The sequence below is a fragment of the Peromyscus maniculatus genome, chromosome 23 (genome assembly GCF_049852395.1).
Source record: "Peromyscus maniculatus bairdii isolate BWxNUB_F1_BW_parent chromosome 23, HU_Pman_BW_mat_3.1, whole genome shotgun sequence".
In the NCBI taxonomy this organism is placed as follows: domain Eukaryota; kingdom Metazoa; phylum Chordata; class Mammalia; order Rodentia; family Cricetidae; genus Peromyscus; species Peromyscus maniculatus.
This window is the reverse complement of record NC_134874.1, coordinates 15,429,928-15,455,094: the sequence shown is the minus strand read 5'-3', so window position 1 is coordinate 15,455,094 and position 25,167 is coordinate 15,429,928. Positions and strand designations below refer to the sequence as shown.

Here is a 25,167-nt window from a genome sequence, read left to right as displayed (position 1 = left end):
AAAGCCAGGTGCAGCAGCGTCTTTGTGATCCCAGCCCTGGGGAGGACTCCCAGCAGTGGGGAGGACTGCTGAGAGGTTAAGGACAGCCTGGGCTAGAGAGCATCAGGCAGCCAAGCTGCACACAAGACCCTGTTTGAGAACAGAAAACGCATAACCTTGGGCTGAGGATATGGCCCAGTGCTAAAGCATGGCATAACGTGTGTGCAGGCCTGCATTCAATCCTGAGTCCTTACTCCCTAAACCCTATAAACCTTTTTGTGACAAGAGTGTAAATGGCTACATATTGGTATGTATGTCACTACTTCTTTTTTAAAGATTATTATTAGTAGTAGTAGTAGTATTCTTTTTTTTTTTGTTTTTTTTTTTTTGTTTTCCGAGACAGGGTTTCTCTGTGGTGTTTTGGTGCCTGTCCTGGATCTTGCTTTGTAGACCAGGCTGGCCTGGAACTCACAGAGATCTGCCTAGCTCTGCCCACCGAGTGCTGGGATTAAAGGCGTGCGCTACCACTGCCCAGCAAGATTATTTTCTTGATTTTAAAGATTATTTTAAATTATATGTCTTTCTCTATGTATGTGCACTGGTGGTCAAGGATGGCGTAGGCATCAGATTCCCTGGGAGCTGGCGTTACAGGGGGTTGGGAGTTGCTCAATGTGGATACTGGAAACCAAATTCCAGTCCTCTGCAAGAGCAGTATGCACTCTTGACCCCTGAGCCATCTCTTCAACCTCTGCTTTCATTTATATGTGTGTATGTCTATGTGAGTGTATGCCACAAGTGTGTAGGTGCCTGCAGAAGCCAGAAGAGGGTGTCAGATCTCCTGGAGCTAGAGTTAAGGCAGCCATGATCAGCCTGGCATTGGTGCTGGGAACTGAACTTGAGTCCTCTGAAAAAGCAGAACTGCTCTTAACTGCTGAGTCCTCTCTCCAGCAACACCCCACACATACCATACATGGACTTTTTCTGAGACAGTCTCAGGTAGCCGAAACTAGCCTCAAGTTTACTATGAACCTGAGGACTCTGAACTTCTGATCCTCTTATCTCTACTTCCCAAGGGCTGCGATCACAGGCATGCTCCCACACTTTGTTATGCAATGCTGGGGATTCACACCCAAGCCTCTTACATGCTAGGCCAGCACTCTCCCAGCTGAGGGACATGCCTTGCCCTCACTCATTACTTTTACATAGCACCTGGAGAATTCAGCTTTTTGTATGATATTGTAAGTTTTATCTAGTTTTCCTACACAATAAAAGAACAATTTCAGGCCAACCTGGGATACCCACAAAATTTCCAAATAAAAACAACTGAAACAAACTAACCAATCAGAACAACTCCAAGATAAGTTATGTAGCCTCTAAACTCATCCTACAGAAAAGCCTTGCTCTGGGGTTCAGGGCTTCAGAGAAAAGGAGTGAAGTTCTAAGGCTGCACAGAGATTTGTATGTGCAGCCAGAGGACAAGCCCAGCTTTCATTCTTCTGTGTGTAGAGCCAGAGGACAAGCCCACCTTCAAATGCCACCCACCTCAAAAATACCTCAAAAATCTTGAGATAGTTCTCTCACTAACCTAGAACTTGCCAAGTGAGCTAGCTGGCCAGCAAGCTCCATGGACCCACGCAATTCTGCCCCCACCCCCAGCACTGGGATCACAAGTGCTCACCATCACACTTGTTTTGTTTTTTTATGTGTGTGCTGAGGATCAAACTCGGATTCTTCCACTTGTGCAGCAAGCTTCACCAACATCCATTTTCCCAGACCATATGAATTTATTTATTTATTGTATTTTATGTGTAGGAGTGTTTCCCCTGCATGTCTGTGCCACATATATGCTGTGCCCAAGGTGCTTAGATTCTGAGACTGACATTACAGACACTTGTGAGCTTCCATGAGGATGCTGGGAACATAGCATCAGGTACAGTGGAAGAGCAGACAGTGCTCTGAACTGCTTGGCCATCTCTCCAGCCCCCATTTCTCTTTCAGCTCTGTGTGCCTCTGCTGTCCACAAGTACTGGAATCAAAGGTGTGCAGCAACATGCTTGACCACACATAGAGGTTTAAATATTTTGTTTTGTTTTTTGAGACAGGATTTCTCTGTGTATCCTTGGCTATCCTGAACTTGCTCTGTAGACCAGGCTGGCCTCTATCTTAGAAATTCACTAGTCTCTGCCTCCCAGGTGCTAAGATTAAAGGCATATGTCACCACACCAGCTATGGTTAATTTTTGTTGTTAGTTTGTTTTCATTTTTTAAGAAATAAGAGGTATCACCAGGCAGTGGTGGTACATTCCTTTAATTCTAGCACACGAGGGGCAGAGAAAGGCAGATCTCTTAAGTTTGAGGTGATGGCATGGTCTATAAATTGAGTTCTAGGACAGCTACGGCTACACAGAGAAACCTTGTCTCAGAAAAAAAAAAAAGAAAGGGAAGAAGGGAGGGAGGAAGGAAAGGGAAGGAGGAAGGAAGGAGGGAGGAAGGAGGAAGGAAGGAAGGAAGGAAGGAAGGAAGGAAGGAAGGAAGGAAGGAAGGAAGGAAGGAAGGAAGGAAGGAAAGAAGTAGAGCTATCTTCATTCTTTAAGCAGTGCTTGTCACCAGTCAAGCAACAGTGACTAGAGACCACATGAGACAGATCACCGTTTCTGCTACAGTTGAGACCTGCTAACAAAGTCCTTCACTTTGTCCCCCAAACCTTTAACCGTCAACAGGAGCAGGCTCCCACGCTCAGGGCATACCAGAATTTTGTCATAGTTCTGCCACGCTTTATCGACGAGCTTCCAGAGGTTTTCAAACACGTCCTTTTGAGGTAAGAGAGTGCAGTAAGCCAAGGCCAAGTCCAGATCCACCAGGCGACAGTTAAACACCTGTGAGAAGAAAGCATCATGAGCGAAGTCTCCATAAGCAAAACAGAAGGAAGGACCTTCCCCTCCAGAAAGAACAAGCCTTTCAGGAGGTGATTCAGAGGAACAGCTCTAAGAAGTCTGCTTAGGCACCTTTTCCAGGACTAGAAATGGAAGGAGAGCAGTCTCAGTGAGCTCTGTAGGGCAGCACAGAAGTCTTCCTTCTCCCTACAGCTGACTTCAGTCTCTGAAATCTCCCATGAACCCTCCTTTGTCTCCTTAGTTACTGACTCCACATTTCAGCAAGCCAAGAAATCAGAAGGCACCAGAAGAGATCTACCACATCCTCCCACCAGCAAATCCACCCCAGCCCCCTGATCTGACCCCAAATACAGCTGTGAGCTGTCTGCGACAAAGCTGTGCAGTCCCTGACAGACTGCATGTACAACAGTGGTCCCATAGGGCCATGCTGCTGTTGTGGCCGTCTTAGCTCACTCGGGGATACTCCATGCAGTCTGCACTGCTGTGTCTGCACACATCCGTCACCACTACTACCTAACAGACTGTCCCTTCCTTTTCCATGTCACTGGGTCCCATCTCCAGCCTCCTCGTCTATGTAAGGGCTTGCTCTTGTTAGTCCTCTAACTTACAATTATTACTCTCTTCCTCTGGTGACTCAATATTCTCTCTTCTGTCTAAAAACAAACCAAAATCAATGCCAGGCTCTGGAAAACTCTAAAAAGAGAAAGGTGCGGTGCTATTTCCACAACACCACTCTGCACCTTCAAGTGCAGGCTCCGAGAACAAAGCTGGATAAAAGATGATTATGAAAGGCAACCCCAGGATGTGGTCCTTTAAAAAAATTACATTATCATTTTATGTATGGGTGTCCTGTCTGCATGAATGCACGGGCACCGTATTTATGCAGCACTTGCAGAAGCCGAGAGAGTGTAGAATCCCCTGGAACTGGGGTTACAGACCTGGTGAACTGCCACATAGGTACTGGGAATCAAACCTTGGACCTCTCCACTCTAAAGTGCTGAGCCACCTCTCTAGCCAAGACTTGGCCCTTTTAAAAAAATGTCCACACAGTCAATGTGTCAGCCTTACAGGCATACCTCTGTGGCAACAACTCATCGCGTCTCTAGTGGCAGGAAAGCAATCTCAGCAGCCACAGATAATACACAAGGAGTATGGCCATGTTCTAGAAAAACATCATTTTACAAAAGCTAACAGCTGGGAGTTTGCAGGCTGTAGTCTGCTGGTTCATAAAGTATATGAATTAGTCTAGATCTTGGACCAAAATACATGATTGACAAAAGAGACAAAATTAAAATAGAATGTGGGCATTAAATTAACCCAAGTTTTTATACCACTGTTAAATTTAGTGATGGAGAAATCTGTACTGCCACTAAACAAGAGAACATCTTTACCCAGAGGAGACAAACATTGGATATCTAAGGGTAAGGAGCCTTATATGCTGGGCTGCGGTGACGCAAGCCTTTAATCCCAGCACTTGGGAGGCAGAGGCAGGCGGATCTCTGAGTTTGAGACCAGCCTGGTCTACATAGTGAAGTTCTAGTACAACCAAGGCTATGGAGAGTGAGTCTACCTCAAAAAACTTCTATTACAGATAACAGGAAAAAAAAAAAGAGAGCTTGCCATTAAAGAACATATCAATGGAGGGTATGCTGCAGCTCCTTGTACTATCATTAAACTTTTTCTAAAACTTTGAAAGTATCACCGAATTTGGAAGTATGTGTACTCATGTACATATGTTTGCATGTGAAGGCCAGAGACAACCTGAGAATGTCATTCCTTAGGTGTCATACCCTGTTTTTCTATCTCAAACAGGGTCTCTCAATGGCCTTCAACTCACTGATTCAGATAGGCTGGCCAGCCAGGGAGCCATTGCTGCTCTGAGGGGAGGGGACACGTGACCACGAGTCACACGTGGAATTAATTGGTTCTTTCCTTCTACCGTTATGTGGGTCCCACGCTCAAATGCAGGTTGTCACGTCTGCATGGCTATCGCCTTTACCCACTGCGCTGCTCTGTCAGGGTTTCTTTGTAAAGCAATCCGACAGAGCTGGGCAGGGTAAGGGACCTCTAAGAGTCCAGTGCCAAGAGGGCGAGGCAGAAGGTTTCGGGCTTGTGTATAGCTTGGGCAATACTGAGGTTCAGTTTCCTCTGGGATCTTACTACTTAATCTGACAAATAAATAGACCCAAGTGCCCAATACAAAAATAATCCTTCCCCTCCAAAAGTCTCTTAGAAGATTTGCATATGCCTATGATGCCAGCCCTTGGAGGCAGGAGAATCAGGAATCAATGTCACCTTTGGTTATATGTTGAATTCAATTTTTTGGTTTTTTTGGTTGTTTTTTTTTTGGTTTTTCCAAACAGGGTTTCTTTGTGTAGCTTTTGGAGCACTCTCTGTAGACCAGGCTGACCTCGAACTTACAGAGGTCTGCCTGCCTTTACCTCCCAAGTGCTGGGATAAAAGGCATGCGCTACCACTGCCTGGCACACTGAATTCAAACTTAAGACTAGCGTATGCTACACAGGACCCTTTTTCAAAGGAGAATTTTTTATTTTTATTTGTATTTTATTTTTTTTATCTTCTGTGCATTGATGTTTTGCTTGCATGGATGTCTGTGTGAGGGAGTCAGAATCCCTGGAACTGGAGTTACAGACAGTCTTGAGCTGCCACATGGGTACTGGGAATTGAACCCAGGTCCTCTGGAAGAGCAGCCACTGCTCTTAACCGCTGAGCCATCTCTCCAGCCCTGGAAATTTTATTTTTAAGACTAATAAATTAGAATTCCTGTGAAAAATCCTGGCATAGAAATATAAACTGAAAGTAAGGATCATTAATATCCTTTAGCCCATTAAAAATAACAAAATCAAGGGGAAGAAACAGACAGGATTCATTACAGTTTCATCCATGTTCAATAGAATATCATTTACATAAACTACAAAACGACACAACGTTTGGACGTCACACTGGCTCTTGCAGCTTCTAAATGATAGAACACTATCAAACAGCACGTGACTGACTCAAAACAAACAAGCCAGCCACAGATACTCACTTTATGCAGGAGTGTTGTGGCATTCCCTTTGATAAACACGATGGACTTTTCTTTCAATTCCATAACGATTTGCTTTGAGTTTGCCAATGTGGTCTCACCAAGTAACTTTCAGAAAAGAACAGAAGAATCATTAAGTCCACTTTGATGTACTGTTCTGAAAATTGCATTTGGGAAACAGAGGCAGGGAGATCTCTGTGTGTTCAAGGCCAGCCTGGGCTGCAAGATACTCTGTGAAAAAATTTCTCAACAAACAACAGCAATAAATGCCTACAACAAAAAAGCAAACCCACCAGCAGACAAATGCTGTGCTGAGATTAGAGTGAGGAATTACTTTTCCAACTTAAAACTTAAAAACTACTTGGACTAAGTAGTTTTTACAAGCCCAGTTCTGAATTTCTGCATTTGCAAACTGGAGACTTTCAAGTGCTATTAATAAAAATGTGTGTAAATGTCCTGGAATCTTAGATGCTCAACAAATATATCCTGTATTTAACAAATAAGCATCACTGGGCAGTGGTGGCACACACCTCTAATCCCAGCACTTGAGAGGCAGAGCCAGGCGGATCTCTGTGAGTTCGAGGACAGCCTGGTCTACAGAGCGAGATCCAGGACAGGTACCAAAACTACACAGAGAAACCCTGTCTCGAAAAAACAAACAAAAAACAAATAAGCATCAGTGTCTTTACTATGGGGCCAACAGGAGATTGGCTTGCTCGAGCTTTTGACACTTTAATTACCAAAGTCAAATATTTATTGTGATGCCATACCTTTTCACTCAAACCGACACTCATGATGTTTGACATGGAGTGCTGCAGGCAGGTACCAAAGGAACCGACCACGAACCTCAGGGCCAGCTCCCACTGACTCGATTCTTGAAGGTTCCGGAGCAGAGCAGAGATGGAGCTCACAATGGGGAGAATGAGGTTGTCTCCTGCCAAGTGAGAAGATAACTTTCAACAGCTGTATTTTTTTAACAAACTCATACAAATATTGACTTATTTATTTAATGTGTATGTGTGTGTCAAAGTATGTGTGTGTGCACTGTGGGTGTGCAGAAGCCTTTGGGGTCAGAAGAAGGTGTCAGAAAGAACTGGAGTTACAGGGAGTTGTGAGCCTCTGTAAGAGTGCTGGAAACTGAACCAGGGTCCTCTGTAGAAGACATCCCCTCTTTTTTTTTTTTTTAAAAAAATTTATTTAAATAAATATCACTCCTTCGGGAAATTGCTTTCAGGGATGGCCTACTTCCTCAAAGAGGTAACAGCCACAGAGTTGGTTCCCAAAGTCTTAACACATGAGTGTTAACAAGAGTTAACACTTAAATAAGAAAATAACTGTCTGGTTGGTTATAATATCCATAATTTTTTTAAAGTTTAGATGCTCAAATTATTGGCAGGTAAAGACATTTTCTCTATACAGAAAACTGAAATTTATGAATACAATTAGACAAATTACATAAATGTCTGACTTCTGAAAATGTAACAATGAGATTGTTAAACATTACATCAAAGATTTTATGACAAATTCATAATCAGAATTTCAGTATGTATGATTTTATGCTTTAAATTATCTTGGCATTTGCGTATTTGTAAAATTATAGTATATATTTCTAATTATAAATACCTTTGCTAGTGGAACAGTATGGCAAACTTATAGAATCCAAAGGATGTCTTTTGCTTTCTATAAAAGAAAAAAGAAAGGAACTAAGACTAAGTAACACAACTCTTACAAAGCACTGGACTCAGCTCTCACTGAAATCATGTTATTATCAACAATGTCGTAAAGCAGCAATTGCTTTAAGAAGCAAAATAAACGACAAAACTCAAAGCTGAGCATGGTGACACATGCCTGAAACCCCAGCGCTTAGGTAGCAGGAAGGTTGCAAGTTTGAGGCAAGCCTGGACTACACAGTGATGCTCTTTCTCAAAACAAACCCAAAAATCTAAAACCAACCAACCAAACTAACAAGAAGCTTTAACCTACACATCCAGAATGCCCAGATAAACATACAATCTACCAAGAAGCCCAGCTGCGTATGGCTGCACCACGATCAGGAACCAGAACTTTACACCCAGAAGCCCCTCATACCCTTCCTTCTACAGTCATGACCCAGGGACGGTGGTTTGAGTGAGAAAAGTCCCCCACAGATTTGGTCCTCAGTCGATGGTGCTGTTGGGGAGGTTCAGCAGGTGCAGCCTTGCTGGAGGAGGTCAGCCACTGGAGGCGGCTTTGAGTGTTGAGAGCCCAGCACCATTTCCAGTTTGCTATGCCTCAGGGCTGCTTTTGGAGAGTGAGTTCTTAGCTGCCTTTTCGCTCCCACGCCTGCCACTGGCTGCTGTGCCGGACCCTGCGCTCTGGAACCGTGAGCCAAAACAAACCCCTTCCTCCAGAAGCTGCTTATGGTCAGGGTGGGTTTCTGTTTTTTGTTTTAGTTTTGGTTTTTCCAGACAGGGTTTCTCTATGTAGTTTTGGAGCCTGTCCTGGATCTTGCTCTGTAGACCTGACCGGCCTCGAACTCATAGCTATCCTCCTGGCTCTGCCTCTCGAGTGCTGGGATTAAAGGCGTGCGCCACCACCGCCCGGCTGGTCATGGTGTTTTATCACAGCAAAAGAAAAGTGACTTATCCACCATCCCTAAGCTAACTACTACCCTGACTTCAAATACCATGAGCCCATTTTTTCCTTGAATAAATGAAATCATTTGCAGCATGCATTCCGTTGTGCTTGGGTCCTTAAGCATATAATTGTATCTTGCTGAATGCAGTTCTGGTTCCGGGAATCTATAGCTCCAGTGTGCACAAAGCAAAAATAGGAAATAATGATACAAGCGAGATTACCGGCAAGGGGCACCACTGAGGAAATCAGCTCATAGATGACTGGCAGCACCACCTGGGACTCCAGAACGATTCCATCTTCACTGAAGAAGTCGCTGTAGGACCATTCTTCATATGGATCCTTGTGAGCTCCAAAAGCGGCCTAAAGAGTAAACCACACAGAAAAGACAGCAGTAGGTACACTGTGACCCAGACCACCTTCACCAAGCTGAATCCAGGAGTCAGGTGTAAGAGCCCAACAGCGTAAAAAAAAAAAAAAAAAAAAAAAAAAAACTTGTTTTCATTAATTTTAATTTTAATATATGTAGGTCTGTATGCGTGCATGTGGAAGCCATGTTGGATCATCTGGAGCAGGAATTATAGACCACCATGAGCTGCCTGATGTGGGTATGCAGAACTAAAGGCCTGAGAAATGAGTGTGGCTTATATGTAAATGATACACAGCCTTGGATAAGGGATTTTAGTATCCACAGATTCTGGTGTCTCTGAGGGGAGGGGCGGTCCTGGAACCAATTTCTTCTGTGCATACTGAGGGAAAGTTATATTTTAGTATCTCTTTCTTGTTGGCAACTTGTAAAATATCACTTCGGACAAACCCTTAAGAGAAGGTCAATATCCAGAGAGGCCTCAGTTAAGGCCCTATATTTCAAAAAGCAGTTAAAATCAAAATAAACAGCTGTGCCTGGGTAAACAACTGGCTCTGTGGCTTTTTAGAGGAGAGCTAAGAAAAAAAAGGTAGTGGGAGATTGGTATTTCCGTGAACTGTGCAAGTGATGTGAAGACCACAGGGGGGGCAGCAGCAGTTTTGTTTATGAAAATGGATCTCAGAGGTGACTTACCCTCATCAGAATTCCACAGTCATCCAGCTGGCATTGCTTGGAAAGCTCCACAGCGGTTAAAGTGTATTTACTTAGTTCTAAAGCGTCCAGCAAAATATCTGAAAGGAAGTGGACAGGATCATCAATCCTATTTTACTCCTTTAGAACAATGAAAACAACCTTCTGATAACGACCACTTCAAATGCCCAGGAAGGCCAATGCATAGATAGCTGGCTCGCCAGTTCATGTCTGTGCTTAAGTTTGCATGAAAGAGATCAATGTGGGGAGGTCAGGAACTCCAGGATCATACAAAAGCAAATGTCATCAATAGGAAGAAATGACAGGATGAATGGGTTTGGGGATTTAGTGACTGACTGGTTGACTGATTGTCAAGGTCTAGCGAAGTAGCCCAGGCTAGCCTTGGGCTGATGATCTCTCAGACACCTAACTCAAGCACTACAGGGGACAACTTGGCTGTTAATGTTTTAAAGCTATGGCATCCTCCTGTAAGGAGCAGCTGTCTGTTGTGTGGTTTCCAGAATGCAGTTATCACAGACAGCGTGTGGGAGGGTTGGGTACAATAAAGCACAGAATACGAAGATTTATATATACATCTTGTCACCTGGACTGCAGATGGTGGCAGCATGGCATGCGAGATCATGTATCTCAGAAGGAAGACTTAGTCCTACTGGTGCTATCATGGGGACGTTGTTGGCCAGCATGTGACAGAGCTTCTGACACACCAGAAACAGCAATCTCCCTGTGTCAGCATTGCAGTAATACCCAAGTAAGTCTCTGCAGAGGAAAGCGGTGGGCAGTCAGGATTCAGAGCAATCGCACCTCCATGTCCTGCTTGCATTCGTATCTAGCATTAACCCATAGTCTTTAAAGCTTTCTCAGGGGGCGGAGAGACTCACTGCTCTTGCAGAGGACCCGGGTTCCACTCCCAGCGCCCACAGGCACGGTGGCTCACATCCATCTATAACTCCAGTTGTAGGCAATCTGACCTCTAGGGGCACTAAACATGCACGTGGTGCACATACATACATACATGCAGGCCAAAACACTCATACTCATGAAATCATTACAACACCACCACCAGAAAAAACTTTTTCATGGTACAAAGTGTGATCCATTTTCAAAGTATTTTAGTTACCCTTAAGGATCAAGGCCCAGAGCCAACATTCAACAGTCATGTGACCAGCTGAGCAGGGTCTCTTTCCTTCCATACTACTATTTTTAGATGAAGAGGCCCCCAAACAGGCTCTCAGGAAACCAAGAATCACCTCTGTGACAGTGAAAGTGACCCTGGCCCGAGGCTTATGAGTGATGGGATGGAGAGAGCCAAGGTCATTTCTGACAAGCTGTGCCAGGCGGGGTCCCAGTGTCACCTGCATTTGCTCAGTGCTGCTCCCACCTTCCCGTCCTTCAAGGCCCTCAAGACCAGCTCTGCCTCCAGCTCTTGTGCAGACACCTGCAGGGCCAGGGCCTGTCTGTGCAGCTTAGACATGACGCTCAAGTCTGTCCCCCCAGTCAGGGTGGGCCCTGGGCATCCCCTGAGTTTGTGCTCAGCCTGTGCATCTTCATGGGCCTTAATATACTGTTCTCGAAGACCGGCTACCAAGGCACTGTTGCTATAGTCTTCAAACGGGAGGAAGACCTCAAAGTTCTCCTGCAGCAAAGCGAGACAAAGACCCAAGTTTACTCAGTGTTAGAGTCAACTCCGCCTTGACTCTTACACTCTCCTTGGGAAATTACTCACTTATAAATTAGGAATTTAAGATTTTGATGGCTCAAAAGTAATAAAATACCGACACTAAAAGCTAGGAAAATAAGAAAACATAATTATGGAGAAGTCCTTCTCAAGTTTAGCACTTTTAGCATTTGGGTCCAGATAATTTTGTGCTGTAGGGAGCCTTGCAAAAGAGGGGAGAGGCTTAACCATTAGTTTGGGGTAATTCTACTCTGGAGAGTTCTGTTGCCTTATGGGTACAGATGTTCACGGTGCACTGACTGGGCGCATAGTGTCTTTACCTGTAAACTAGCAACCACTTTAAATTGCTTCAAGAACTCTTCAGATTCATCCTTCTTCTGCAGATTGTCTGTAATTACATTTTAAAGAGTTACAGCAGATGGATAAATTCCCATATGCTATAATTTGAATTCCCCTAGAATGTCATGATAACAAGAGACAAGACTGCAAAGTCATGAACCGCTTGATCTAGTCATGATCAATGGGTTATTCAAGAGTGCTTGATGCCTCTAGTTTGGTCGTTCTGAATGCATGATGCCCTCTGTCAGGTGACGACACAGCAAGGCCCCTGGCAGACCCTGAGCAGATGGTGGCATCATGTCCTTGGACTTCTCCATCTCCAGAGCATGAGCTAAATAAATCACTATTCTTATAAATTACCCAACCTTGGGTTTATTGTAACAGCAATAAAATATACAACAACATACTATATTATCAGGATTTTTTTAAAAGCTAACATATTAAATAACCTTGGTTTTCTTGTAAGTCTTCTGTGTTGCTTTTCAGTTGCCAATGTAATGATTTTTACTTATACTTTGTGTGCGTGTGTGCGTGTGTGTGCGTGTGTGTGCGTGTGTGTGTGTGTGTGTGTGAGCGAGCACACACGCACACACACAGAGCACAGCATGCACGGTGAGGTCGAGGACACGGGTCCCGGGGACTGGACTCAGGCTCCAGGCTTGCCCGTTGAGCGCCCTTACCTGAGGAGCCATCTCACTGCCCCTGGCACGACATAACTGAAGTGTAAAAAAGAGGAAATCTGAAAAAAGAAACTTCCTTCTGGAGGTAGAAAAGGGAAGTTTAAGGGTTATAATAAAACGGCAGGGGCTGGAGAGATGAATCAGCAGTTCAGAGCATGCCCTGCTCTTCCAGAGGACCAATTCAATTCCCAGCACACACATCAGGTAGCTCACAGCCACCTGTAACTCCGACTCCAGGGGTCCAACTTCTCTGGCCTACATGCATACATGCACATTCCCACACAAAAGACACATGTACACATAATTAAAAATAATAAAATAAAAAGAACGGCAAATCTTTTGAAACAATTATACCACCCAACCCTTTCCAAGAGAGTTACTTTCTCAACTGTTTTAAGTCCAAATAGGCTTTCTCCACTTACCATCACCAACAGATACATCAGGTATCTAGTCCAACAATGAAAAGATTACTGAAGCACACACGGAAAGAGAAAATAAGTCCACTTTATATGCTCTGGTCTAATAAGACTAATTAAAAACAAAAAGATTACATTTTTCTTATGGAAAAATAGGTAAAGTTAGACAACTAGAGCCTTGGTGAGCTTTGGGAGAAAAAGCAAGTAGGAGAACAGAGGCTAGGGAAAAATACCTCTCTGAATATCGCACAGGATTTTGAGAATATCCACTGATGTCTTCGCCACAGACATTCTCCAGGCCTTGTCCTAAAATATGCAAAGTGAAATCTACTTCTTTACTGCTCACCTCAGCTGGACAGAGACAAAAACACACATAAGAACCGTGGAATCATGGTGGGGAATAGTGAGAGAGGATTGCCTAGCATCCCTCAGGCATGAGTTCCATCCTCAGTACCACCAAAGAACAGAAAGAAAAGAACACAAAGGAAGCAAACAAAAAACCAAGCAAGGAATCAGAAAACAATCAAACAGGTGACAGAGGATGATGTGCAGCTCTGGTCAGGCAGCCGCAAGGCGACAGGAGCGTCACAAAGGCTAAACATGGGAGCCGCACCGAGATGGACTTTAGAAATACCAAGAAAGGGGCTGGAGAGATGGCTCGAAGAGCACTGGCTGCTCTTCCAGAGGACCTGAGTTCAATTCCCAGCACCCACATGGTGGCTCCCAACCATCTGTAATGAGATCTGGTGCCCTCTGCTAGTGTGCAGGCAGAACACTGTATCATAATAAATAAATTAAAAAACAAACCAGGAAAGAAGGGCTAACCTACAGCCTTTCAATTACACTATAATTGACAGGCCGTTTAAACTAAATTACATTGTTGAAGATTGAACAACAGAGAGAAGGAAAACACAAAAGGGCTGTGGGACGGAGGTAATTCAGCACGGAGGACATTGGAGACACTGCATTTCGTCGCCGGCACCACACGCACACAGCACCAGTGGCAGTACCGAAACAGGTGTGAAATGAGGCTCTGCTACTTTCTAATAAACCAGAAAGTCATTTAAAATCTCATTTTCCGCAGTTAATCTACAATGGAACCTACTTCCCAACTTTATGTGAAAAAGTAGACTATTTAAAGCTGGGAGGCATTTCTTAAGGCTTAAGAATCCAACTATTCTGGTAATTTTTTGTGGGGGTGAGGGCAGGGCAGGGTCTTCCTGTGTAGCCAAGGCTGGTTTGGAACTCACTACGTAGACCATCAGGCTGGCAGGCTCTGCCTGACATTGAAGTCGTATGCCACACTCCCTGTGATACTCGGTCTCTTATCTCTAAAGGAGTGACTGGTTCTACTGTGGGCATGTTCAGCTTCAATGCTTTCTTGTGAAACAAGGATTTATAATGGAGCCAGGCTGGCCTGGAGTTCAAGGTCCTGTTGCCCCCCCCACCTCCGCAGATTTCCAGGTGTGTACTAGCACACATCTCGGTTAATGAAACCCTCACCTCTTCAGAACTGTCTGGTTCTTCTTGCAATGCCAACCGGGCCCAAATGATGACTCTCTCTGCAGTTTTCTCCGCTTCAACAGGAGGCAGAGACCTCAGGAGCAGGAGACAGTCATCCCCCTGTGAAGTGTTAGAAAGAAAGGGAAAAAACAGCGGGTCCTTACAAGGAATAGTTTGATCTTAGCTGTTCCTTTTCTACTTCAAAGTGAGAAGAAGAAAAAAATTTCTAATCTATACTGTCCAGTGTGAGGACCTGGGCTCAAATAGCAGAATGGGAAACAAGATTAAAAGATACTTTGAAAAAAAGACTATAGTTTAATATTTTTAAAAATCTGAGGGCTACGCCGGGCAGTGGTGGCGCACGCCTTTGATCCCAGCACTCGGGAGGCAGAGCCAGGCGGATCTCTGTGAGTTCAAGGCCAGCCTGGGCTACCAAGTGAGTTCCAGGAAAAGGCACAAAGCTACACAGAGAAACCCTGTCTCAAAAAACCAAAAAATAAAAATAAAAAAAAATCTGAGGGCTAGAGCTGGACAGTGGTGGTGCACACCTTTAATCCCAGAACTTGGGAGGCAGAGGCAGGTGGATCTCTGAGTTCGAGGCTAGCCTGGTCTACAGAGTGAATTCCAGGATAGCCAGAGTTATAGGAGAAATCCTGTCTTGAAAAAGAAAAACAAAACCAAATCAAAGCAAACAAACAAAAAAAAAAAAACACTGAAGGCTGGAGAGCTGGTGCAGCAGTTAAGAGCACTGACTGTTCTTCCAAAGGCCCTAAGTTCAATTCCCGGTACCTACAAGGCAGCTCACAACCTCGTATAATCGTAGTCTCATGGAATCATGCCCTCTTCTCGTGTGCAGACATACAAGCAGACAAAATAGCCATATACATAAATAAATAGATCTTTGAAAAAATACAAATATAAATATGATAATCTGAAGAAGGTATAGTGGCACACACCTACAATCTTAACACTTGGGAGGGAGTTTGAATCCCAGCCTGGGATACATAGCATTCTAAGATGGTTTGGGCTGTAGAATGAGACCCTGTCTTAAAAAAACAAACAATATCTGAAAATCCCATTTTGAATGATGTAAGCTAAATTTACAATCGGCCCAGAGCAGTGAAGATGTCCTTATAATGTGGGCATGCCTATGGCTGCTGGATATGAAGCAATAAAGACATTTAAAGTTTCAGAAAAGAGAGTGACAAGTCAGTGCTGGAATGTGTGATTAGCACTCATGAGGCCATGGTTTCAACTCCTAACATCTAAAAACTTCAGATGGAAAAAAACCCCACAAAACCCACACACCGTAATTTAGAATCTAAGAGGCCTATGGCATGTGTAAGACCTAGGTTTGAGCTGTACTAAGTAGAGTGCAAAAGCCCACTAGCTAGTCACTTTTTAAAGTAACTATTTTAATATACTGTTTTCACATTGACATAGCTATTTATTTCGTTCTGTGAAACTAGTTTGTACAATTTGGTTTCTTTAGAGATTTAGACAATCTAAAATGTCCACACCTGTTCTCTGTCAATCAGATCAATAATTCTTAGACTGTAGATTTCGTCATTAGACAGCCTGTAGCCTTGGGCCACCTTCAGAGCATCTTCTAAAGAGGACGGGATGTCTTGCTTGAGAATGTATCGGACCACCCTCTGAAAGAGACAACATACATTTCTTAACACGAAGACTCAGAGCCCAGAAATCATTTGCTAAAGAAGGCAAAATGCCTTCAGTATTTTAAAAATGTAGCAAAAACCCTAAACTGGACCTAAGATTGAAACATGATTCATGGGGCCAGTGAGATGGTTCAGTGGGTAAAGGTGATTGCTGCCAGGCCAGACAACCCGAGTTCATTCCATTAAAGCTACAGGTGGAAGGGAAGAAGCAGCTCTGAGCTCTCCTTCTACATTCATGTTTGTCACGGCACCTGGGTAACCCACTCCCATACAATAAATCTAGCTCGGTGAACTTTCTGAATATGAAGAGCTTCAGTCCATTTCCCACGCTGCTCGAGAATTACAAGAACCTACAGGAACCAATCCAACTAGCACTTACCATTATTTCCTTGTTCAAGAGATTCACCTCTCTTATTCCATAGCCTCGCAAAAGTTTCTTCATCTCCATCAGTTTGTAACTTTCCTGCAATAACTTGACCCTAAACAAAATGTGCTGGTATTAACTTGACTATGTAAAACGGTCGATGGAAAAAACTGACTGCTGTCAACTCAAAGCAGGAAGCTGGCGCAGGGCACAGACACATCACTGAGTATCTATCGGCAAACTTACTTGGGGTGGTCCATTTCCAGATGCTGTTTCACCAGCTGCTCCACAGCTGTACTCCAGGGAACCACCGCCTTGTACATTATCTTCAGCACAGCATCAAAGATGAGCTACAAAGAGATCACACAGGGACGATGACCAGCCCTCCGCAGCACCTCTCATGGGAGTGACTGGCACTGTGAACATCAGGTGCAGGGAGAGCGAGAGCTTCTCATCTGCCTGCAAAAGTATATATTTCCTCCAACTGCTACACACAAAGAACAATTTCAGGGGCTGGAGAGATGGCTCAGTGGTTAAGAGCACTTGCTGCCCTGCAGAGGACCTGAGTTCAGTTCCCAGAACCCAAATCAGGTGGCTCACAACACCTCTTAACTCCAGTTCCCGGAGATGGACACCCTCTTCTGACTTCAATGGATACCAGGCACACATATAGTGCACAAACACATATGCAAGCAAAACATTAATACACAAAACATAAAATAAAAAAAGGTCAAGAGTACCCTCTGCTACTGAATTTGAGGTCAGCCTGGGATACTTGATAACCTATCTCCAACAAAACAAACCTGAGCAGGTCTGTTATTCAGAAAAGTACCTAGGATGTTGTCATTCAGCGGCTTCGGAACTCTTCCTAGATGCTCAGCTGTCTCCATACTTAAAAGTAGTTTCCATAATTTAAATATAATCTTTTAATTCATTTTCTGAGAATTTCATACATGTATACAATGTATTTTGGTCAGGTCCATCCCTATTTACCTCCTCCAACCTCCCCCACCCAGACTCAACCAGCTTCTCCTAACTCATGCCCTCGTCTCTCTCTTTCTAACCCATAGTCAATCGGGGCTGCCCTTATATTTTAAATATTTAAGTATTGACCTATCCTTTCTTGTTTTCCCAAGACAAGGCTTCGTACATGACTCACCATCCTACATGCTGTGACTGTGAGCACCTGTGCTCCTGCCTTTATGAGAACTAATTAATAGTGGAAATCACTGTAAAGCCCAGCACCAACCAGTTAAGAGTTTCATTTCTGAGTAATTCCAGCTCCGGAATAGAGAGGCATCCAACAGAGAGGCATCCAACTGACCATGGAAAATCTTTTGGTAGTAGGAATGGGTGCATTTTCATCTTATTTTCCATAATCAAAGGAAATAAAATTATGTATGGTTTTATCTTTTTTTTTACATTCTACAAATACATGTCATTTTTATGAGCAGAAACTAGCTGTGAGAGCCAGTGTTCAAAAGGAACTCGTTACTGCAAACAGGAAGCCCCACCAGTCAGGGTTTGCTCACATCTGTGTCAGACAAGCATCCTATCACCGCCATGGCCTTCGCCTCCCATGCTGTGTCAAAGAGTGTCGCTGACTTTGAGCTGCACCTCTTCAGTAAATCCTAGAAAGAGAAACACGTGTTTTCGAGTATCAGAAACTCTCAGGCTGGATGTGGTGGCACACCTTTAATGAAGCGGATCAAACCTGGACTGCGGAGGCCTGAGGACTGATCCTTAGCACCGTCTCCTGTCCAAAACCCCTAATACCTCACAGGAGTCCCTTGGGGAAAGTCCTGTTGTTCTCTTTTTCTTCTTGAGGTGGGATCGCATTATGTTGCCTAGCTGGTTTTGAACTTGTGGCCTTCAATAATCCTCCCATTTCAACCTCTCTAATAGCCAGGAGGTTCTCCGCCGGTTAACAGCACAATTAGTTTACATTCTTGACCACTCAAATGCCTCATAGGTACTAGTTAGTGGTAAAGCCCGGCATTCCTTACAGAGTCAAGCGTTTAACACGATGACGCACTGCACAGATCTCAGAAACGAAAATTGGAACTGAAGGCTCAGCAGGTAGAGGCACTTGTGACCTGAGTCAGATGCCCAGGACCATGCGGAGGAAGGAGAAAACTGAGACTCCCAAGCTGTTCTTGACCTTCACACATGCACCATGTCTGTGAGCACACACACTGTCACACAATAGAAATGAATACTCAAAAAGTGGAAGAAAATATTACCTCTATATAGAGCAAAAGAAGGTCCTCCTCTTGCAAATTCTGTTCCCGCATGTAAACTCTCACGGACTTCTCTAAGACAGAGGGGATCAGCTCTGGTGCAGAGACCCTGTCAAACATCCGGAACACTATGGTGGTACTATTTTCCTGGAGATGAGACGGGAAGACGGGGTAAATGAGGCAGAGTTTGGCCACAGCTGGATACAAAACACAAACCAGTGCTCCCGGGGCTGGAACTTTACCTTCTCAAACTCAGAGAGGGCCAGTTTGCAGTTGTATTTCTTATGCAGGGTGATCAGCTCCTGCAACTTGTTCACCAGTGTCTGTAACTGTTGGACTTCCTCTGTGTTTTGATAATCCTTCTAAACCAAAGCATTAACATCATTAAGGACACAAAACAAAAGTGTGTTAGGGAAACAGTCAAGCTTATCTCAAAGAAATAAGTACAGGCCAAAATTACACAGAGGAGAAAACCAGAATCTAAAACCCAAATATAAACTTCCTCTCTCTCTGTCTCTGAGAGAAAGGCTCTCATGTAGCCCAGGCTGGCCATGAACATGATACATAACCAAGGATATCCTTGAATTTCTGATCCTTCTGCTGTTACCTCCCACAGCCTGAGATTACAGGCATTCACCAACATACTCAGTTTATGGGGTGCTGGGGACCCACCCAGGGCTTCATGCATATTCAACAAGCACTGTGCCAATCAAGCTACATGACAGCCATCGCAATACACATTTTTAAAGGTCACATTTGTCTGGGGCTAAAGTACTGAGTACTTCACAAGAGAGATTTTTATTATACCGTGTAATTTATCAACTTAATTCTAGCACTCCCAGCATAATTTTTAAGAATATAAAATTGCACACTTTTCCTAGTATAATTCATGCTTTATTTTTTGAGAAACCTCAAAAGAAGAGATTAACTTGAAGAAATTTAGAAGAAAGCAGCCAAATGATAACTGGCTCCCTCCAAACTATTTTTCTGACTGTGACTCCCCTACTAACAGTGCTTTTCCCTTTCTTGATGCTAGGATGAGACCCAGGGGCTCACAGGAGAAACAATGCTCTGTATTGAGTCATATCTACAACCCACTGCTACTTCTTCAGATTGACAGAAGGTCTCTGGTTTAAGTAAAATGTTGTTCAAATCTCAGATGGTCTTTTAATAAAAAATCCAGAGCCAGATATTGGGATAAATGCTGAAAGACCAGAGAAGCAGAGCAGCTGGCCACTAGTTCTGACCTCTATGAAATCCTCAGCCTAAAGAGAGTGAGTTCCTGTTTCCTCACGCCTTATCTACCTTTCTCTGCCCAGGCCATATTACTTTCTGGGATTAAAGACGTGTGTGCATCCCAAGCAAAGGCATAAAATCTCATGTGCTGGGATTAAAGGAGTGTGCCACCACTGCCTGACCTCTATGTCTAATCTGGTGGGTGGCTCTGTCCTCTGATCCTCAGGCAAGTTTAAGGGTACACAATACATCACCACTGTAAAAGAAGCAGACGACTGCTGCAGACTGACTCTTATACATCATCTTTAGTTGTTTAAAGGATTCTGAGATGCTGTTGTTGCAAAAAAAAAAACAAAAACAAAAACAAAAACAAAACAAAACAAAACCAAAAACCAAAAACCAAAAAACAGTTATCACTTAGAATGCCTTTATATATTTCCATTTTGACTGGTTCATATCGACAGACTGCATGGAAACAGGTTGAGGTTATAATAGATACAACAGGAAGGAAGAAAGGACTTTTCCTTTCTGGGCCCTGAGACAATGGCATGCCGTCTCTATACACAGGCCAAGTCTGTGCTGTGATGTGATGAGTTCATCATAAAATTTGTCTAGACATCATACCAAGGCAATCCAGTGCCAAGAGGATGCAAATCCAAACTTCTCTGTTTTTTCTGCTGTGAAGAACACCTCTGCTAGCTGAAGTCCATTTTCTGGCCAGTTTGCCTTTTAAAAATATGAAAGACCATTAAAAATCAAGTTTGAAGCTGCTGTGAGGGAGCAAATGCCATTTTTGTATTTAATACACAGATCTTACCTTATCAGTTAACTCTAGGTTCCTGGATGCTTGTTCCAGCCACTTTGCAAGAATGTTCTGAAATAGATATACCATTTAAAAATGAAATTCTCAATAATCCCCCACAAAAAATTTCTACAATCAGTTTTTAAGAATTTTTAAAAATTGTATGTGAGTGCACGTGGCCAGGATGGGAGGCATCAGATCTCCTGGAGCTGGACCTGCAGATGGGTTGTGAGGCACATACTGTGTGTGCTGGGAACTAAACCCAGATCTTCTGAGAGAGGAGAATGTGTTCGTAATCACTGAGCCATCTCTCCAGCCCTATAGCCACCTTAGAAGTTATTTATCTATCAGTTACACTGCTGGACACTGAACCCAACATGCTAGCATGCTAGTCAGTACTCTACTACCACCACCACCACCTTTGGAGTTTTTTTGGTGTTTTTTGTTTTGTTTTGTTTTGTTTTCTTTTGAGACAGGGCCACCCTCTGTAGCCCACGCTGGCCTGGAACTCGCTATGCAGCTGCTATGTAGACTGGACTGATTCCTAGCCGCCTTCCACCGTAGCCTCTCGAGTGCTGAGATTAGACGGTGCACCACTGCATCCAGCTCTGTCACCTTTTGAAAGGGCTTCCTCACTAATTGAATCTGAAGCATTAAATGAAGTTAAACCTGTAGGATGGAAATACTAGAAGAAACTCACTTGTCCTTCAGGCACAACCCTCCTCACGAACGGGATGACATCATTTTTAAACCATGAACAAAGTCTTTCCAAGGAGACTTGTGTAGAAATTGAGTTCAGCAGGTTCTCCAACATTTTCACATCAAACTTGCTTTCAAAGTCAGCCTGAATTACAGAACCAGAAATTAAAACCTGCCTGACAAAAGGAAACTAACAACACCTCGAAGGGCAAAGACCTGCTGGATCCTTGGGAAGGGGGATAAATACAAACCAAGTACAATGACTGAGATGCATGAAAATGCTTTGACCAAATCCAGGCTAACTGAAGCAGATGATCTTCTTAAACAAAAATTTAAAGCCATTTCAAAGAATGTTACTAAATTTTGTTGTTGTTGTTGTTTGTTTTTTTGAGACAGGGTTTCTCTGTGTAGGCCTGGCTGTCCTGGAACTTAGAGATCTACCTGCCTCTGCCTCTGGAGTGCTAAGATAAAGGCGTGAGTGCCTTACCACTGCTCAGCGATGTTACTGATTTAATAATAAATGAGAAAGGTATTTTATACAAAGAATTCAAATGGGGGGGTCACAACTCATTAAATATCGTATTATTGAGTAGTAGATAATAAACACACACACAGGAACCAGAAGAGATTGTATCCTAAGGAAAATACAACTGGAGATGATAGTACAAATACTAATAAGTGCGGTGGGATGGTCTTTCTGTATGTTGTGAATATATGTTGCTACCTTTGGTTAGTAAAGAAGCTGTTTTGGTCTATGGTAATACAGGATAAGAGCCAGGCGGCAAAGCCAAGAGAGATACAGGGAGAAGAGGGCGTGGTCAGGACAGACATGACCCAGCTGCCCAAGGAGGAACAAGATGTCAGCAGACTGGTAACACTACCACCACGTGGCAAGATATAGATTAATAGAAATGGGTTAATTTAAGATGAAAGAGCTAGCTAGCAAGAAGCCTGAGCCATAGACCAAACAGTTTGTAATTAATATTAAGCTTCTGTGTGTTTATTTGGGACTGAGCAGCTGCAGGACACAGAAAAACTTCTGGCTACAAATAAGAATGTCCATTAGTGGAATAACACAACACTTCTTAAATCTAAATGTTATATGTCAATATCATCCTGAAGAAGGGGATTTGGATAAACAGTCTATTTATCTGTGTATGAGATGAGGTCTATATTGCTGAGTCTAGCCTGAACTCCTAGACTAACCAATCCTCCTGCCTCAGCTTCCAGAAGATCTGTGACTACAGGAACGTGCCACTGAACACGGTCTTCAGATAAATACCTTTAATAAGTATTCCTTTACCACAATCCAAATTGTAGGAACATTCTCTCCACCATTGGCAGAAGCATTGATATTAATAAATCACTTAATAAAAATATTGCCTACTGAGGAACAACTCAGAGCTAATTGATCTCTGAAGATAGATAAAATAAAGCACTATCCGCAAACCATGGCACTTCCTCTGATCTACTATTATCTGGGGATAACATCCCTGGGACAGGCACAGCCTATCAATGTAGAAACACTCTACCACCCAGTCACACTGGACAGCCTGTTAGTTTCCCGTACTCAACCACTCATTCCAGAAGCTAGAAAGCAATCAAGAAATTAAAATGCAGAATATATTACCCGGTGTCTAAGCCAAAGATACTGAGCACAAACAAGGTTTCCTTCTCTTAGTTGCATAAAAATATCTCTGAGATCATCTTCATTATTCAGGAATTCAATCCAAGAGCTACCACTGAGAAATCAGAGGGAAGACACAAGTTAGGAGTGAAAAAAATACTTTCCAAATAGGTATCATTATACATCTTAACCACTTTTTTTGAACATTCATTTATTTAGTGGGGGCATGCATATAGAGGTCAGAGGACAACTTGCAGGAACTGATTCTCTCCCCCATGATGTGGGCCTCAGGGATTGAACTCAGGCAGTCACACTTGATGGCAAGCACCTTGAACATCTTGCTGGCTCCAACTACTTCCCTTTTATGATTTTAATTTTATTTCATGTATTATGAATGTTTTGCCTACATATATGTATTCATACCACTAACATGTGTAGTGCTCTCAGAGGACAGAGAAAGGAGTCTGATTTCCTGGAACTGGAGTTATGAATTATTGTAAGACACTATGTGGGTGTTGGGAACCAAACACGGGTTCTCTACAAGAACAAGTGTATTTTATTGATGAGTCATCTCTCCACCTTTTTTTTTTTTTCTTTTTTTTAAATGAAGTAAAAAATAAAACAGATCTAAAAATTCCACAGTGCAAAGAAGTCTGCTTTCCCAAATGTAGAGAACCGTCATCTTCACTAATGGCAGTGACTCTCCATGTAGGAACCCAGATCAGATAATCACAACATAAACAACCTGGAGAGATGGTTCAGTGGTTAAGAGCACTGGCTGCTCTTCCAGAGGACCCAGGTTCAATTCCCAGCACCCACATGGCAGCTCACAACTGGCTTTAACTCCAGTTCCAGGGAATCTAATGCCCTCACACAGACATACATGCAGGGAAAAAAAATCAGTGCACATAAATTTTTTTTTAAAAGGCGGGGAGTGAAGGAGAATTCAGCCAGCCTTAGCTACAGAGCAAGTTTTAGGCCAGCCTAGGTTATAGGAGATCCTGTCTTAAAAAAAAAAAAATAATAATAATTTTAAAATATGACTTAACAATTCAGGATTTAACTGTGTTCTGTTTTCTAATAAGTCTTTGAAAGCAGATAAAGGTTATGATAACCATAAAACTGCTGTCTTAAAAATGTTTTTTCAATATCTATAGTATAAGGAAAATTTGATATATATATTTTGGTTTTTCAAGACAGGTTTTCTCTGTGTAGTTTTGGTGCCTGTCCTGGAACTCACTCTGTAGCCCAGGCTGGCCTCGAACTCACAGATATCCACCTGCCTCTGCCTCCCGAGTGCTGGGATTAAAGGTGTGTGCCACCATCACCTGGCGATATTCTTAATATATATATATAATTTGATGAGTACACTCTGATATAATAGATAATGATGTGCAAGTTTGCTATAACAGAATCAACAAGCTAGATTTTTTGTTCTTTTAATATGCTTTATTTTGTTTTTACTCCTTCTATTTTTGTTTCATGAAGTAGAAATAGTTTTATATAAGATCCAAGACAAAAATTTCAGGTTTTTTCCATGATCTGAAAAGTCCAAGCAATTTGAGTGTCTTGCTGTTTTCTTTTGTTACATTATAATACTTTCAAAATTAAATAACTCACATCCAAAAAAAAAAAAAAAGTTAAAGAAAAAAGGATTTCTTATGTAAAGCAAACAAACAAAATCCCAGTAAGACAAATAACCCTAAATAACAAAAGTCATTAAAAAAATGAAGAGTCGAAGCAAATCAAGCCAGTTATGGTTTTGTAATCCGTTTTACAAATGAGATGAGCAAAACACGAGAGTTTTCGGGTGAGGTGAGGGAATGGAAAACGGGCACTCTCCAGGCCATCATCTACCAGGACAAATGTATCAGGAGGACATGTGTACAAATTTTGCCTTGGCAACTGTGGCACCAGAAACTCAATTCAAACAGACACACTCACATATACACAGCAAGAATATAATTACTGACAAACACAAGACACAGTCAACAGCAATGGGGAGCCGAGCCATTAAAAACACAGGTAAGGACCAAGAGCAAGACAGAAATGATGACAGAGTTCTTAAGCCAATCTTGCTGGAAAGATAGCATTTCCTATCATTTGAACACACAGGCTCCTCCTTCCCTTGGATACAATTCACTCAAAGGAATACTATCTTTTTCATGATATCCCAAACATATTTAATTCATAACCTAAAAATTAAAAATAGAATGCACACACCTGAATTTCTCTGGTCCAAATGCTCCATAAAATGTAGTTAACTTTGCATTAGCCTTTAGTACCTAAAGAAAAAAA

General features: G+C 42.8%; 1 protein-coding gene across 6 annotated transcripts in view; it reads right to left on the bottom strand.

Annotated features, from left to right (window-relative positions):
• Kntc1 (kinetochore associated 1) overlaps positions 1 to 25,167 on the bottom strand; it is a 104,946-nt gene that overhangs the window by 27,894 nt on the left and 51,885 nt on the right. For 5 of the 6 annotated variants that reach the window (XM_076561409.1, XM_042268532.2, XM_076561406.1 and 2 more), the window contains 22 exons: positions 25,093 to 25,154; positions 22,873 to 22,984; positions 21,244 to 21,387; positions 20,559 to 20,615; positions 20,366 to 20,467; positions 18,748 to 18,867; positions 18,509 to 18,652; positions 17,798 to 17,896; positions 16,512 to 16,615; positions 16,281 to 16,380; positions 15,743 to 15,877; positions 14,223 to 14,342; positions 12,953 to 13,025; positions 11,605 to 11,672; positions 10,962 to 11,242; positions 10,193 to 10,365; positions 9,592 to 9,689; positions 8,756 to 8,894; positions 7,542 to 7,598; positions 6,689 to 6,852; positions 5,922 to 6,026; positions 2,726 to 2,854 (listed from right to left, as the gene is read on the bottom strand). In XM_076561409.1, coding sequence (XP_076417524.1) covers positions 2,726 to 2,854; positions 5,922 to 6,026; positions 6,689 to 6,852; positions 7,542 to 7,598; positions 8,756 to 8,894; positions 9,592 to 9,689; positions 10,193 to 10,365; positions 10,962 to 11,242; positions 11,605 to 11,672; positions 12,953 to 13,025; positions 14,223 to 14,342; positions 15,743 to 15,877; positions 16,281 to 16,380; positions 16,512 to 16,615; positions 17,798 to 17,896; positions 18,509 to 18,652; positions 18,748 to 18,867; positions 20,366 to 20,467; positions 20,559 to 20,615; positions 21,244 to 21,387; positions 22,873 to 22,984; positions 25,093 to 25,154 — 2,586 coding nt within the window. The remainder of the gene's footprint in view (positions 1 to 2,725; positions 2,855 to 5,921; positions 6,027 to 6,688; positions 6,853 to 7,541; positions 7,599 to 8,755; positions 8,895 to 9,591; positions 9,690 to 10,192; positions 10,366 to 10,961; positions 11,243 to 11,604; positions 11,673 to 12,952; positions 13,026 to 14,222; positions 14,343 to 15,742; positions 15,878 to 16,280; positions 16,381 to 16,511; positions 16,616 to 17,797; positions 17,897 to 18,508; positions 18,653 to 18,747; positions 18,868 to 20,365; positions 20,468 to 20,558; positions 20,616 to 21,243; positions 21,388 to 22,872; positions 22,985 to 25,092; positions 25,155 to 25,167) is intronic. The other variant, XM_076561410.1, reaches the window with a different exon arrangement.